At 41.3% G+C, this 17,020-nt stretch overlaps 1 protein-coding gene across 1 annotated transcript in view; it reads right to left on the bottom strand.

Annotated features, from left to right (window-relative positions):
- The window catches only part of ALG1 (ALG1 chitobiosyldiphosphodolichol beta-mannosyltransferase), a 68,615-nt gene that overhangs the window by 41,070 nt on the left and 10,525 nt on the right, over positions 1–17,020 (bottom strand). The window contains exons 2-6 of the mRNA XM_089692002.1: positions 16,493–16,570; positions 15,771–15,874; positions 14,230–14,378; positions 13,118–13,207; positions 9,806–9,916 (exon numbers count right to left, since the gene is read on the bottom strand). Of these exons, the coding sequence (XP_089548128.1) occupies positions 9,806–9,916; positions 13,118–13,207; positions 14,230–14,378; positions 15,771–15,874; positions 16,493–16,570 (532 nt within the window). The remainder of the gene's footprint in view (positions 1–9,805; positions 9,917–13,117; positions 13,208–14,229; positions 14,379–15,770; positions 15,875–16,492; positions 16,571–17,020) is intronic.

Genomic DNA, 17,020 nt, shown 5'->3' with positions numbered 1-17,020 from the left:
TGGTGGCATCCTTGATGAGGGCATTCAGGCCAGCACTAAAAAGTCATAGTCCCTTGAATATCATGAAGAGTGCTTTTTACATACAGGTTCCACAGTCCAACATTTTACCCAAAAAAAGTCCTTTTCATGTTCACTGAAAGCAAACTTGTGTACAAAATAAGGCGGGAGACATATAGCAACACATCCACACCATAGCTTAAGGCTGAAGGTATGAGTTACAAACCATTCATGACCAAGGAATCAACTCCTTTAGTGATCAGATCCCCTGGCTTCAGGCCAGTCAGTCGCGGTTTCACGGATCAGTCATGGTGGTTGCAGTGCAGGGCTTGACAGGGAGAACGGATCTCTAGAACAGGCCTCCAATCACTTATTTGTGGAGTCCTAAAAAAACGTGCAATCCCCCACTACTCCTATTCTACTGAGATGGTAGCCATTATGTTAAGACAGGATAATGCCTAATCCACATAGGGGGCAGCCCAATTTTTAACAAAATCTTAATCAAATGAAGACAAGGATGATAGATATTTGGGAGGTACAGACCTCCGATAAGAATGTTTCTAGTGTCCATAAAGGAAGACTGCAAACAGTAAGTGCACCACCGTGCTCTTGATTTCCCTAAAGGATCCTAGACTAGCGAAAATGCTGCTTAAAGTTACAGGCTGATCCATTTGTTTTTGTGGTGTGCACTGCATTAACAAGAGCAACCAACTGTTTCTATTTGAAAGTGATGGCAGAGGACTGTGACTCCTCAGATGCATGTTCATCTGTTCAGGACTAGAGAGACTCAGCATCACACATTAGAGTCTCAAAGGCTCAGAGGCCATGGGCAGATCAGATAGAGATTAATCAGGGGAAAGCGCAGGAGCACTCTTAAAGCCTCTGTGGTAGAAGTCAGTGAACATTAGTTCTATTTTTCTAAAAAAATCCTGCATGACTACAGCAAACTCTCCCCTGGATAAAGCAGAAGTGGAAATGCCTGAATGAGCTAGGGGAAACTTTGAAGATGGCATAGACTCTAGTTGAGAGCTAAACTCCAGGCCACAGGCATTGGTCCCTTCAATGGGGCATGCTGCAGGCACCAGAGCAGTTAATGGAGTGTGAGCTGGAGGCACCCGATACAGCAAAACTTGCACCACTTTGACAAGAATCAGACAGGCTGAACTGAAAGGTGCAACACAAATTAGGTCATGGTATGAGGCAACACCTCTGGTATTAGGAAACCCAGCTACTTGGAAGCAGGTGCAGGGTCAGGAGGCCAAAGTTTATCGGGTCTCTGTAGGCGGGCAGTAGAAATGGATGAAGAATCAGGGTTCTGCATGGCTTTGCCAAGCCGACACCAGTGGAAAGGTGCTTTCTCAACAACAACTGAACTGTGAGAAAAAGCGCAGAGCAGGTGTGCATGACACTCCACCCAGTTGATGATGTCAACGTTCAGCCCTTCAATGTTAACCCCCTTCCTCAGTAAAAATGGTAGAAAGAAAATTAAAAGGCATTCAGTGGACCCACTAATAAAGTAGCTTCTTGTGCTCCGTTCAAACGGCCTGTTCATCAAGCGAGCCTTCAGAGGCAAGGGAAGTGCTGTGTCACTGTTCTGAATCTGGGAAGCCCTCCGAAACTAAATTTACCAATATATGCATGTCTGGAATGCACCCAAAGTTGAACCCAGTGTCCGAAATTCACATTCCAGGTCTAGATATGACACACCAAATTCAAGCTGAGGGAACGCTGATCCGTATTGCTGCATATAGGGACAACCTTAGCATCGATATAGCAGGAATCTTGATTGAAGGAAAAAAAAGCTAGTAAAAAGGGTAGACTTCCATCGTCCTAGGATGCTAGCATAAAACTGAGGCATGCTGAGTAGGAGGGTTAGCTTGGGTTGACCTACAATTTTTGTTTGCTTGTCAATGTTTGATACTCCTGTAGGCGGTGATAAAACCCAATAGTGCAAGAATACCTGTGTCCCTCAATGGATGAGAAAGAAAATTAGATAACACATAATTAGGCTCATTTCTGGAATGCCTAGAAACTGAGATATGGTAAGCAGTTACTAAAACAGATATACAATTAGAATAAAGTTTTGTCTTTTCTCTGTTTCTTCAAATATGTTTTATTATATAAGACATACACTATATTGCTAAAAATATTGTGACACCTGCCTTTGCACGCTCATGAACTTTAATGGTACCCCAGTCTTAGTCCCTAGGGTTCAGTATTGAGTTGGCTCACCCTTTGCAGCTATAACTCTTCTGGGAAGGCTGTCCACAAGGTTTAGGAGTGTGTCTATGGAAATGTTTGACCATTCTTCCAGAAGCGCATTTGTGAGGTCAGGCACTGATATTGGACGAGAAGGCTTGGCTGGCAGTCTCCGCTCTAATTCATCCCCAAAGGTCACGACTCTGTGCAGGCCTGTCCTGTCAAGTTCCTCCACCCCAAACTCAATCATCCATGTCTTTATGGACCTTGTTTTGTGCACTAGTGCACAGTAACGTTGGAACAGGAAGGGGTCATTCCCAAACTGTTCCTACAAAGTTGGGAGAATGAAAATGTCTTGGTTTGCTGACGCCTTAAAAGTTCCCTTCACTGGAACTAAGGGGCCAAGCCCAACCCTTGAAAAACAAACCCACACCATAATCCCCCCTCTAAACTTTACCCTTGGCACAATGAGGTCTGGCAAGTACTGTTCTGGCAACCGCCAAACCCAGACGTGTCCATTGGATAGCCAGACTGTTTTACACCACTACATCCGACGTTTTGCATTGCACTTGGTGAGGTAAGGCTTGGATGCAGCTGCTTGGCCATGGAAACCCATTCCATGAAGCTCTCTACACACTGTTGTTGTGCTAATCTGAAGGCCACATGAAGTCTGGAGGTCTTTAGCTATTGACCCTGTAGACAGTAGGCGACTTCTGCACACTGTGCAGTTCAGCATGCGCTGACCCCGCTCTGTCATGTTACCACTTCATGGCTGAGTTGCTGTTGTTCCCAGTTGCTTCCACTTTGTTATAAAACCACTAACAGTTGACTGTGGAATATTTAGTAGCAAGGAAATTTCATGGATGGACTTATTGCACAGGTGGCAACCTATTACTGTACCACGCTTGAATTCACTGAGCTCCTGAGAGCAATCCATTCTATCACAAATGTTTGTAGAAGCTGTCTGCATGCCTAGGTGCTTTAATATATACACCTGTGGCGATGGAGGTGATTGGAACACCTGAATCCAATGATTTGGAGGGGTGTCCCAATATTTTTGGCAATATAATGCATTTATTTCAGGTACTTAGTGCCAAGTTTAAACTAATCTTTCACTTACACTTGTAAAAGGAGCCCCACTATGTCAGCCTGTTTAAAAAGTAATGCCACTTTTTTTTTTTTTACAAAAATGTGAACCGCTCTGGGTAATCAATGAACATTGCAAGGATTTTAACTAATCTAGTAGCAAAAATTCCTACCATTTGTTGCACTAACATACTGGATACGGATTCTGAATAGGAGAGACTGGTTCATTAGAATCACTTGGTGCACTCTCAGTTTTCTAATGAGAAAAGCTGCAGTGTCTACATCCCTTTAGATGTATTTAACCCTTTGGGGTCTGAATTTTCCCATTGGCTGGTGTACAGAATACTTCCAGGCTGCCATACTGGATTGAATTTTACGGCAGCTGTAGATTGCAACATGGCTTGTGTAGCAATTGTACATCCATGCTATTTTTTTTTTTTTGCTGTATTTTTTTCAGAAAAGTGGGAGTTACCCTTTAAGTATAGTGTGTATAGGATGGTATGTCTATTGTCTGGTGTTTAAAGCAGGTCAGTGCAGTCTTTTAGTCCTTATTAGTAAATAAAAAATTACACATTTTATACATATGACTATGGCACAAAACCAGATCCCAACAAGCGTTCACCCGATATAAATCCGCCTTCCTAACCTACACTTCCTCCCTTTACGATGCCAAGCAAGCCTACTTTGTTACCCTCATTAATACCTTCTCCTCCAGTCCTTGCCGGCTCTTCTCTACTTTTAACTCTTTACTCTCTCCGCCCCCACCTCCACCCAAGTACCTCACTCACCGCCCACGAGATTGCTAACCACTTCAAAAACAAGATGGACGCAATTCGTAGGGACATTGCCACTGCTCAGACTTACACCCCACCTAACATTCCTAACACTAAAACCCCCTCAACACTCCTTCGACCTCGCCACTGCCCAGACTCCCACCCCACTTAGCATTCCTCACACTAAAACCCCCTCAACACTCCACTCCTTAGACCTCGCTACCACTGAAGAGGTCATTAAGGTCTTCTCTGAAGCCCTCCTCACCACCTGCCCCCTTGACCCTGTCCCCTCACAACTCCTACGATCACCCTCTTCCTCCATCCTACGCTCCCTCACTCATATCTATAATCTTTCCCTCTCTTCTGGCACATTCCCCTCTACTCTAAAGCACGCGCACATCACTTCGATACTTAAAAAACCCTCCCTGGATCCAACAGACCTGAACAACCTTAGACCCATCTCCCTGCTGCCATTTACTTCCAAACTCCTAGAGCGCTTAGTCTATAATCGCCTGAGTTCCCACCTCACCGACAACAACCTCCTTGATCCCCTACAGTCTGGCTTCCGCCCCCTACACTCCACCGAAACTGCCCTACTCAAACTCACCAACGACCTGCTAACTGCCAAAGCTAATGGCCACTATTCAGTGCTCCTACTCCTCGACCTCTCTGCGGCTTTCGACACGGTTGACCACCCCCTCCTCTTCAAAAAACTACACTTTCTTGGCCTCAGAGACTCCGCCCTCTCCTGGCTCTCTTCCTATCTATCACAGCGCTCCTACAGTGTTACCTATAACACTGCCACCTCCTCTTCACTCCCCCTCTCTGTTGGGGTCCCTCAAGGTTCTGTCCTCGGGCCCCTTCTCTTTTCCATCTACACCTCCTCCCTTGGCCAATTGATACACTCTCATGGCTTCAACCACCATCTCTATGCCGACGACACGCAAATCTATCTCTCTACCCCTCACCTCACCCCTTCAGTCTCCGCCCGTATCACAAGCCTGCTGAGTGACATATCGGATTGGATGTCACTCCACTTCCTCAAACTAAATCTTTCCAAAACTGAGTTCCTAGTTTTCCCCCCAGCCCATGCCCCCCCCCCCGATTTCTCCATCAAGACCAACACCACCACCATCAGTCCCACCCCTCAAGCCAGAGTACTAGGTGTCATCCTTGACTCCAATCTGTCCTTCCAGCCCCAGGTCCAATCGCTGACAAACTCATGTAGACTTCACCTCCGCAACATCTCCAAAATACGTCCGTTTCTAACCCTGGAGACCACTAAGCAACTCATTCACTCCCTTATTATTTCACGCCTTGACTACTGTAACTCCCTCATCGGCTTACCTCACCGCAGGCTATCCCCGCTTCAGTCAATCTTGAATGCTGCGGCCAGACTCATCCACCTTACAAACCGCTCCGTATCCGCCACCCCCCTCTGCCAATCCCTCCACTGGCTTCCGATTGCCCAACGGATAAAATTCAAAATGCTACCATTGACGTATAAAGCTGTTCATAATACTGCCCCAAACTACATCACCGATCTGGTATCCAAATACCACCCAAAACGTACTCTCCGCTCCTCACAAGACCTCCTACTCTCTAGTTCCCTGGTCTCCTCCTCCCATGCCTGTCTCCAGGACTTCTCCAGGGCTTCTCCCATCCTCTGGAACTCCCTACCCCAATCCATCAGACTATCACCTACTCTCCTCACCTTTAGGCGCACCCTGAAAACCTCTCTCTTCAGGAAAGTCTACCCCGCCCTCAGCTAATTACTGAACTCCTCCACTCTTCCTACCACTCCATCCCCCACAGCTATTTCCTCCTGTACCACTATCCCCTCCCTCCTAGACTGTAAGCTCCAAGGAGCAGGGCCCTCAAACCACTCGTGTATTGAATCGTATTGTTACTGTACTGTCTCGTGTACTGTCTCCCATTATAATGTACAGCGCTGAGCAAACTATTGGCGCTATATACAGTTGTGTTCAAAACAATAGCAGTGTGTTGAAAAAAGTGAATAAAGCTCAGAATCCTTCTAATAGCTTTTATTTCCATACACACAAATGCATTGGGAATTGAAGAAAAGTGAATATTAGACTGTTCAAAAAAATAGCAGTGTTTGTATTCTTCTTTACAAACTCAAACATTCACTATATAAACTGAAAAATGTTTGAAGATTTTGCTTCCTTTGAATCACTTAATTATTATTTATTGTATAACCACTGTTTCTGAGAACTGCTGTACATCTGTGTTGCATGGAGTCAACCAACTTCTGGCACCTGTGAACAGGTATTCCAGCCCAGGATGATTGGACTACTTTCCATAGTTCTTCTCTATTTCTTGGTTTTGCCTCAGAAACTGCATTTTTGATGTCACCCCACAAGTTTTCTATTGGATTAAGATCCGGGGATTGGGCTGGCCACTCCATAACGTCAATCTTGTTGGTCTGGAACCAAGATGTTGCACGTTTACTGGTGTTTTTGGGGTCGTTGTCTTGTTGGAACACCCATTTCAAGGGCATTTCCCCTTCAGCATAAGGCAGCATGACCTCTTCAAGTATTCTGATGTATTCAAACTGATCCATGATCCCTGGTATGCGATAAATAGGCCCAACACCGTGGTATGAGAAACATCCCCATATCATGTTGCTTGCGCAACCATGCTTCACTGTCTTCACAGTGTACTGTGGCTTGAATTCAGTGTTTGGGGGTCATCTGACAAACTGTCTCCGGCCACTAGACCCAAAAAGAACAATCTTACTTTCATCAGTCCACAAAATGTTGCGCCATTTCTCTTTAGGCCAGTCAATGTGCTCTTTGGCAAATTGTAACCTCTTCAGCACATGTCTTTTTTTCACCAGTGGGACTTTGCGGGGGTTTCTTGCAGATAGCTTGGCTTCACATAGGCGTCTTCTAATTGTAACAGTACTCACAGGTAACTTTAGACCTTCTTTGATCTTCCTGGAGCTGATTGTTGGCTGAGTCCTTGCCATTTTGGCTATTCTATCCATTCGAATGGTAGTTTTTCGCTTTCTTCCACGGCTTTCAGGTTTTGGTTCCCATTTTAAAGCATTTGCGATTATTTTAGCTGAGCAGCCTATCATTTTCTGCACTTCTTTATAGGTTTTCCCCTCTCCAATCAACTTTTTAATCAAGGTACGCTGTTCTTCTGAACAATGTCTGGAACGACCCATTTTCCTCAGAATTTCAGAGAGACATACACTGTAACCAGCATGTACAACATTTGCTGCCTTCCTTCCTTAAATACAGTTGTGGCCAAAATTATTCAACCCCCAATGCTGTAAAGGGGTTTAGGGACTATAGTGTACATTTGGAATTGTATTCAGAATCAAATCCTACAAGGACGTTGTAACTACCCAAATGCAACTAAAATGACATCAATTGTTTATGTAATACAGTAGTAAATGGTTCTTATGTGGTTTCTTCATTGCCACAATTATTCAACCCCTTAAAGACTACCACTCTGAAGAACAGAGGTTCATACAGGTGCTTTCCATCAGGTATTGAAAACACCTGTGGATGTCACCGAGCAGCAATCAAGCATAATAAGCACCAATTAGGCAGCTTTAAAATGACTGTGATACTCAGCTCCTTCTAGACATTTACTGGTGTGGTTACAAACATGGTGAAGGCAAGAGAATGGTCCAGGAAGACAAGAGAAGAGGTGATTTCTCTTCACAGGAAGGGCAATGGCTATAAGAAGATTGCAAAGATGTTAAACATACCAAGAGACACCTTAGGAAGCATCATTCGCAAATTCAAGGCAAAGGGCACTGTTGAAACGCTACCTGGTCGTGGCAGAAAGAAGATGCTGACTTCGACTGCTGTGCGCTACCTGAAGCGTAGAGTGGAGAGAAGTCCCCGTGTGACTGCTGAGGAACTGAGAAAAGATTTGTCAGATGTGGGTACAGAAGTTTCAGCCCAGACAATAAGACGCACACTGCGTAATGAAGGCCTCCGTGCCAGAACTCCCAGGCGTACCCCCTTGCTGTCTCCAAAGAATAAGAAGAGTCGACTGCAGTATGCCAAAAGCCATGTGGACAAACCACAAAAGTTGTGGGATAGTGTTCTGTGGACTGATGAAACAAAATTAGAACTGTTTGGGCCCATGGATCAACGCTATGTTTGGAGGAGGAAGAACAAGGCCTATGATGAAAAGAACACCTTGCCTACTGTGAAGCATGGTGGAGGGTCAATCATGCTTTGGGGCTGTTTTGCTTCTGCAGGTACAGGGAAGCTTCAGCGTGTGCAAGGTACCATGAATTCTCTTCAGTACCAGGAGATATTGGATGGAAACGTGATGCAGTCCGTCACACACCTGAGGCTTGGGAGACGTTGGACCTTTCAACAGGACAATGATCCCAAGCATACCTCCAAGTCCACTAGAGCATGGTTGCAGAGGAAAGGCTGGAACATTTTGGAGTGGCCATCGCAGTCACCAGACTTAAATCCGATTGAGAACCTCTGGTGGGACTTAAAGAAAGCAGTTGCAGTGCGCAAGCCTAAGAATGTGACTGAACTGGAGGCCTTTGCCCATGAAGAATGGGCGAAGATACCCGTAGATCGCTGCAAGACACTTGTGTCAAGCTATGCTTCACGTTTAAAAGCTGTTATAACTGTAAAAGGATGCTGTACTAAGTACTAAGATTGAATGTCACTTGGGGGTTGAATAAAACTGATAATGCTGTGAGCACAGAAAAGACATTTGTGGTTATTTCATTATAACTGTTATGTTATATTTGTCTGACCTACAAGTGCCTCTTTAATGTAAATGTAAGCAAGATGACTGAATGATCAAAAGCAATGTCAAACTGGCCAAAACACTCAATTTCAGTGGGGGTTGAATAATTTTGGCCACAACTGTAAGGGCAATAATTGCCACCTGTTTTTCAAAGAGTGAATGACCTCACTAATAGAACTCCACACTGCTATTATTTTGAACATGCCCCTTTCAATTAGTGATTCAATTACACAGAATCAGCAGCATGCATGTCATGACTGTTGGGTCTGTTGGATTTCTATTACTGTACTTCACCAGCTAGTAAATTATTTGCCATGTAGAAATATCATTTCTACCAAAAACAGTGATCAGGTTAGTGATGTCTGACTGCTATTATTTTGACCACAGCTGTATGTATGTATGTATGTATGTATATATATATATATATATATATATATATATATATATATATATATATATCTCATTGACAGAGACTCCAACGTGCAGGAATACATTTTTTGTATATTATACAATGTTTGTATATGAAACAGGAGAGATGAACAAATTGTAGAATACAGTTCCAATTGGGATTAATGCATACATGCCAATTTTTGCAATCTGAATAGGGATTGTTGAAAGTCAACAGAGAACGTTATAAGCTTTGTATGTGCTTATGTATTTGCTCGTGCTATATACTCTTTATATATTTCTATTTCTATTTTTCCTATATGCAAGTTTATACAACTTTGACTATATGGACATCCCTACAACTTCACTGTAGCATATAATTTCCCTTGGATGATAAGTTGTTTTGTCCCGTACTCAGACAATTTTTCCTTGGGTCTGTTGGATTTCTATTACTCTACTACACCTACTAGTAAGTTATTTGCCATGTAGAAATAGCATTTCTACCAAAAACAGTGATTGATCAGGTTAGTGATGTCGGACTGCTATTATAATAATAATACATAACTTTATAATTTGTACATCAGTCTTTTTACCACACTTACTGAGATCTGAATGGAGAATAGTCTTTGGCTAGCTTCATAAATAACTGATGCTGCAGCTCAACTGGAGTCTCTTTGAATATTGAAGCAGGTTTATCATAAAGAGTAATCGCTCTGAAAAAAAACATCAATGAACAAACTGAGTGTAGGTGTGAAAGGCAAACTTTTTTTTTTACATACAGTAAAAAAATAAATAAATGAGAAGTCAATTTGCGCTGAATAATTAAAACAGACCACTAGAGCAGCAACAGAATATGGTATTGTGTAACTTTGACACGTGATTCTAATATGATATACAGCATTGGAAGGTCGCCTGATTTCATTAAAAACAGCATAGGTCATCAGTACAAATGTTCATTTTATCTAAAAATGGAGGATGGGTGCATTACGGAACAAATTCACCCCTGCATAATTCTTGGTCATTACTTACCTAACAGGATATAAAAGCAAAATATTTGCTGATAAATGGTTGGAACATGAGGAGAGTGTAGCAGAACTTAACAGAACAGACTGAAGTACTTTTACCCTTTCATGCCTAAGGGTAAAACAAATCTTAAAGCCTAAGTGTAAAACAAATATTAAAGCCTAAGTAAAGTTTTACAACTTTTGACATACATACATACACAACTACATATAATCACAACTACTTTGTACATCCAGGTGGATTATACCTTGGTTTTTTTTCAGGACAAATTGGGCTTTCATTTAGTGGTAAATGGTAATGGATATCCCCTGATTTTATTTTCTTATTATCAAAGGAAAACTGACCAAAAATAATTTTAAAAATATATATATTTTTTTATTTAGCTGTGAGTTCCTTGTTACTACCATAACCTACCACCAAAGAACAACCCAAAATAAATTCTCCAGCTCTCAACGATCGCAGTGATACCATATATGTGTATGCTATTTGTTGTTTGTACCTGTAGTACAGCCCAGAAACAATAGTAATAAAACAAAGTTTTACATTAAAAAAAAAAATTTTAAATCCTGACCTTTGATCCTTGACCCTAACACTAACCCTGGCACTGAACTAGATCAAACCTTGATCTAGGTATTTCTTTTTTTACAGTTTCAGAGAGAAAAAAAAAAACAAGGGACAGGCTTCACAGTGACTGATCACTGTGATAGCCAATCAAAGGCTATTACAGTGATCATGTGACCCAAAATCGAGAGTCCCGGGCCACATGGAAAAAATCCCAGTTCTGTGAGGCCGGATATTTGTGTCACGTCAGCGCCAAGGAGTTAACAGCAGTTATTTGACAATTGACAAATTGGCAAGCTATGAAGGGAAAATAGTGCAGTTGGCACTACATGAAGAACTTTGGTAGGATAAAATGAACAAATGAAAGAAAAATCTGTATGGGGAAAAGTAAAATTTCTTGCTTGCAGTAGGGCAGCTCTGTGTTGCAAGGAGTATCAATGCTCATTTTGGTCTAAGGGACAGAAAAAGCAGTTTTACTTTTCCCTGAAGTTTGGCTTTGAGTAAGGATTAAATATGAGTCAAAAGTAAAAATGAACATCCTTTTGGAAAGCGCCAAAGCTTTATTAAGGAGGGGCACAGACAGGCAAAAGGCGTAGACAATTTCTTGACAAACAAAAACCTTTGCAAAAAGGGTAAGTGCTAAGAACTGCTTATGGGTATGGAAATGTGATGTTTCCAATCCACTTAGATAGGGGATGATGAAGAAAAACCTAGGAGGAGCATTAAAATACTGTAGAACTATAGGCTTTTTTTCCACATTTGGGATAGAGTAAAAGACGGTTATAACCCCTGGCAGTTTACTTTTTCCCATCTGTGTCCCATTGTGGAGATTGCCCTTTACTTCCTGTCCCATAGACAAGACAGAAAGTGAGAAGAAATCCCTGCAAATTAAGGGAGTTCCTTGGGGACCATTAGGTCACCAGAACTAGTGTCCATATTGAAAGATTTCCACTCTATTAGTTTTCTGGGACAACCCAAAATTTGGGAATTTCTTTTACTTTCACCTTCAATGTTAATGGTAAACAGGGCAAATAGAGCAAAAAACGTTCTGCCTTTAGTTGTGTGAGAAACAAAAAAAAAAGTCCCTGCATCAAGTTCAACCCTACACATATTACAAATTAGGTCTTAGGCATGATGCTTGCAGGTGCAGGGTGAAATACCTTTGGTTTGGTACCAGACATGTCGCTAATAGCAGACCGTGGCACCTAAAAAGAAAAAGGGCTACCCAAATCTAACTTATTACTCAGGGAACAGCAGAGCTTAGGGAGTACAAGGAAGAATTCCAGGCTGTGAAAAGTTGTGACAAATGTGACTACTTTCATTACATTTGGAGCCTTAGGTGCACAAGGACTGTGTTTGCTCCCAATGTTGCATCTCTGAATACTTAGACTTGTCTAAAAGGGAGAACCATGATCAAACCTGCAATTCTGAAAATATTGCTGGGCCAATGACTGGCTCTTAAAATCTCTGCACTGGAGATAGGTTGTTTGCTATGCGTGTGCAAGTAAACACCAAGATTTTAGAGTCTAAAATAAGGTTTTATTTCAAGCATATGGTAGGTACTACAGCCAATGCATTCAGCAGCCGGTGACCTAGTGCTGAGTGAGATTTTAACTTTCAATTCAAGTCCCTACAAGCAGTTGCTGCTTATTTTAAGGCCTGATGAAGGGGACAATGTAGCACCTGCCATATGTTTGTAATAAAACCATGAACTCTAGAATCTTGGTGTGACACATTTTTCACACTAAACATTTCTGGATCCACAGTGGGGACAGACCACTTTTTAACAAAGTCCTCTTCAAACAGATACAAGACTAATAAGTGTTTTAGGTTCTCAAACGTCTTGTCAGGGTGTTTCCATTCTCTGTAGAAGTCCGTTTGGAACACAGGGTGCACTGGGAAAGTTATTGTGGTCTTGGGGTGTTAAAGGACCCATGACTGGGAACAGCACTGGTAGAAGCAACAGGCTGATAATATGGGTTTAGAGTGGAGTACACCACATCAATAGAGGCTGAAAAGGCTGAGATTTCAGAGTAAAAGCAGGAGCCTGCAACGCCTTAGAGGCAAGCTTGTGTGGTAAGTGATGGTAAGTGTACAAATATCTGGAGGACTTGTTACCAGAACAGGGTCTGGAAAGTTTCTTTCACACAAGGTCACATACAAGCTGGTTTTTTTTAGTTTTCCAGTGTCCAATCTTTCTGTAGGTGGTCAATGGACAAGAAAAAAATAAATTTGTAATATACAGAATATAGGAAAAATAAAAGATATGTGCATTTGATCATTTTAATTTTAACCAGTAAAAATCATACTCATCTGTTCTACAGCCTTACTTTATCTTCCAGTTAAGCATCAAATCGTCTTTCATTGCATTTGTCACACAGAAGTTGTAATCTGAAAGTCTGCCAAATATTTTCTCATACCTGCAATAGAAAAGGGGATGCAGCAAAATAAAGACCCCACATTGCAATGGTTAACTGCTCATTAAGTGGAGCAGAGAAATTGGGGCCTATTCACACTTGGGAATGAGGACATGTGAGATTACATGCAGGAACCCCAGTGGGGGTTCCTGGTGATTAGCTGCAGGAGGCAGCCCCATTGAAAGCAATAAAAGACAGACAGCTCTTGAAGCTAGTCGCAACTGCTCTCATGTAATCACTCATGAAGCAGTTATTTGCAAGTGACAGGCCCTGGATGCAGAAAGAATTGCTGGCCAGAGTGCTGAAGAAAAGAAGCCATAAGGGACTGTTAGCACGGTGTGGTGGAAGCCTGCAGAAGTAAGTGTTACAGCTTATTCCTCTACTCCTACGACTTAAGAAGCGGTAAGCTTTCCAGTGCAGCGAAAGTTCCACTGCAAGGGCAGTTTTAGGAAAAATCCGGGAGTTTAGCTTTAAAAAAATTAGCCAATATAAATAAGCAGTAAACATCTCCTTAAGGATTACCATTCATACAATTGGAAAATAAAATGCCAGCATTTGGTTGAGGTGGAAATTCTTTCTCACTATCTTAGTGACAGAAGAGGAAGTGGAGAAAAATGACAAAATGTAATACAAACAGCAACAAAAAAAAAAAAACGAAAGGAAAAAACAGTTTTGGCTTCAGTTCTATTTTAACAGCTTATTAAAGGAATGTATAGTGTAATTGAACATAACTGGTTTAATTATTTAAAGAAAATTTTAAGAGTACGGTAAATGTAAAATTCTGTAAAAGATAATAATGCTGTATATGGTAAAAAACATTAATAAAAAATGTATAAACTTAAAACAATATAACTCACAGAAATGTTATAGTTTTCCTTTAAGGTTGTACAAAATCCCTTATGTTATTAGAATACGTTTACAATAAATGAAAAGGCTGTTGTTAAACGAACCTGTGTACATATTCAACATAATTTTTAAGGCAAAGATTTGTCCTAGATTCAAAACACATTAGAAAATGTACTTACCATTTTGCAATAAGCAGGATTGGATGTCTGGGTCTGTGTGTCAGACTCATGATCGTGTATCCATAGTTGTGCCAATCAATTATTAGCTTGCATCTTCGAAGATAGCAGAAGACCCATGTAACTGCAATGCTAGGTAAACCTGGTGGATTCTACCTTAAAAAACAGAAAACAGATATGCCCTGAGACTGTGCCCATAATATACAAATAAAAAAGGGAAAACACAGGAGGTAATTCAATTCCAATTGACTAATTGCAGAAAAAAAAAAAAGTCCAACTCTGTGTATCAGTACATGGTGCACTGCGATAAAATGCAGCATGTCTGCATTTTACTGCAGCACGATGTGTTGCAGTGTGAATGGGAAACATAGGAAACATTTTTTCCTGTGTGTTCCTGCAGTGACAAACGTTTTACATTGCAGTAAAACGTTTGTCACCACACATAGTGTGAATTAGCCCTTAGTACTGGATTCAGCCTGCTGGTGTCTAATAATCAATTGTTCATAAAAAGCATACAGCTAAACAGGGGCAGATAAAATGCATATATGGGAATTGTTTTACCAGCCAAAGGATTGTAGTTCTGTCCATCCATTCCTGAGATTTATATAGCACAGCCAGGTGTACGACACCATTTACCTTTAAGGAATACAAGTGTTCTCTCTAGCGTCCCCAGCTTTCTAACTGAATAAAAACAGCAACAATAGAACAATGAGGTTACTCCTGTGCTTACTCTTACCCTGCATGTGGCACACCTGAACAGCTCCTAGTCCTGTTCCTGCTGTATGGGGGATTACAAGATACCCAGTTTCATATTAAATAATACATTTAATGAATTCTTAATGAATACAAAGTTGAATTAAAGTTGAACTTTAGTTAACTATTTTTTTTTTCAGCACAAGGGACAGTACTTACATTGAATGAAAAGTGTCCCTTGTGTTGGTGACTGCTCTCTTCATTTAAATCTTCAGTCATCAACCCCTCTCCCCCACACACACACACACCAGTGCAGTGGCAATCTTTTGGTGCTGGACCTGGACCTGTCATAGGCACTTGTCAAGAATGCGAACAATGTCCACCCTTTCTGCCCCCCTCCACCTCCTCCCAAGAATCTGAACTACAGCTTCCACAGACACAGACAGACCTTTCATTCATCCACCCATCCTCCATTTATAAAGCACTTTTTATTGCTGGAAGCTATAGCACAACTTCTATGGATAGTTGAGGAAAGGAGAGGTTGAGAATAGTCTGCACACCTGACAAGTCTATGATAGGTCCTGTGGCTTGGGTTAACCCCTGAAGTGCCAGAAGATTACTGCCTCAGGGGTATGCAGGGGGAAATACTGAACATTTGAACAGAGAAAGCATCCACCAGCACAAGGGACACTTCTCATTCAATGTAAGCACTGTTCATTGTGCTGATGAAAAAAAAAAGAAGTAAAGTAAGCTTTAAATTGTTTTTTGTGTATATCTACATGGAATGAAGGTTTACATGAACATTTTGATATCTTTAGCTAAGCAAAGTTTAAATGTGATAGCACCTTTACCTGAAGAAGGATAAAAGATGGTGGATCAATTTTCATCAGTACCCAAAACAGCTGTATTGCTTGTACCATGACCTTTAAAACATACCGACATATCCTCGGACAAGCTAAAAAAACAAAGATGATTATTATACAGGATTTATAAAATGCCAACAGTTTGCGCAGTGCTTTACAATGAAGTGAGAGAGTACAAGGCAATAAAATACAAGAGGGTTAAGAGGGCCCTACTCATAAGAGCTTACAATCTAATAGGGTGGGGCAAGTGGTACAAAAGGAGGTATAACTGTGGGAGATGAGCTGATGGAAGTGAAAAAAGTTTATTTGGAGGCATAGGCTTTCCTGAAGGGAGGAGTTTTCAGGGATTGACTAAAGGCAGCCAGAATAGGAGACACTAGGACAGATTGAGGTAGAGAGTTGCAGAGGATGAGAGAGGCTCTGGAGAAGTCCTGGATATGAGCATGGGAGGAGGGGACAAGGGAGCTTGAGACCAGAAGGTCTTGATAGGAGCAGAGAGGGTGATTGTGTGATATTTGGAGAAAAGATTGGTGATGCAACTTGGTGCAGAGTCTTAATTGATAACAGCAAAATAAAACAAATTGATTATCCATCCAGAGGAGACATGCTGCTCTACGTTTTCATGTTGTTTTTAAACACATCATTATAGTACCAGTTTTAGTTGTATGGATCAGTTAGTAGTACGACACAATCATTCATAATGGAATTACCTGCCAACCCTTTGAAGTCAGACATCTTGTGGATTTTTATTTTCTTGTTGTTCAAGACATCTTTGTGAGGATCGGTTTCTTAAAAAAAAAAAAAAAAAAAATAGTATACAGTTATTTCATTATTGGCAAAACTAACTGACATTCAAAAACCATATTATTATGCACATAATAACATGTGCAGTCTGCCCATAAGCTAAATCAACAGGAAAGCTTTTCAAGGCACTTTTTAAAAGCAACCTAAAATACAGTACCATAGTTACTTCTTTATGCCACACCATTAGAGGCCTAAACCAACGTATCAGCAAAGCCATTTATTAACCATATAGAACCACATACAGTGGGGCAAAAAAGTATTTAGTCAGCCACCAATTGTGCAAGTTCTACCACTTAAAAAGATGAGAGAGGTCTGTAATTGGCATCATAGGTAGACCTCAACTATGAGAGACAAAATGAGAAAAAAAATCCAGACAATCACGTTGGCTGATTTGGAAAGAATTTATTTGCAAATTATGGTGGAAAATAAGTATT

This window comes from Staurois parvus, unplaced genomic scaffold (assembly GCF_062004578.1).
Source record: "Staurois parvus isolate SC_StPar_1 unplaced genomic scaffold, SC_StPar_1.0 ptg000022l, whole genome shotgun sequence".
NCBI lineage: Eukaryota > Metazoa > Chordata > Amphibia > Anura > Ranidae > Staurois > Staurois parvus.
This window is presented reverse-complemented; position numbering and strand designations above follow the sequence as displayed.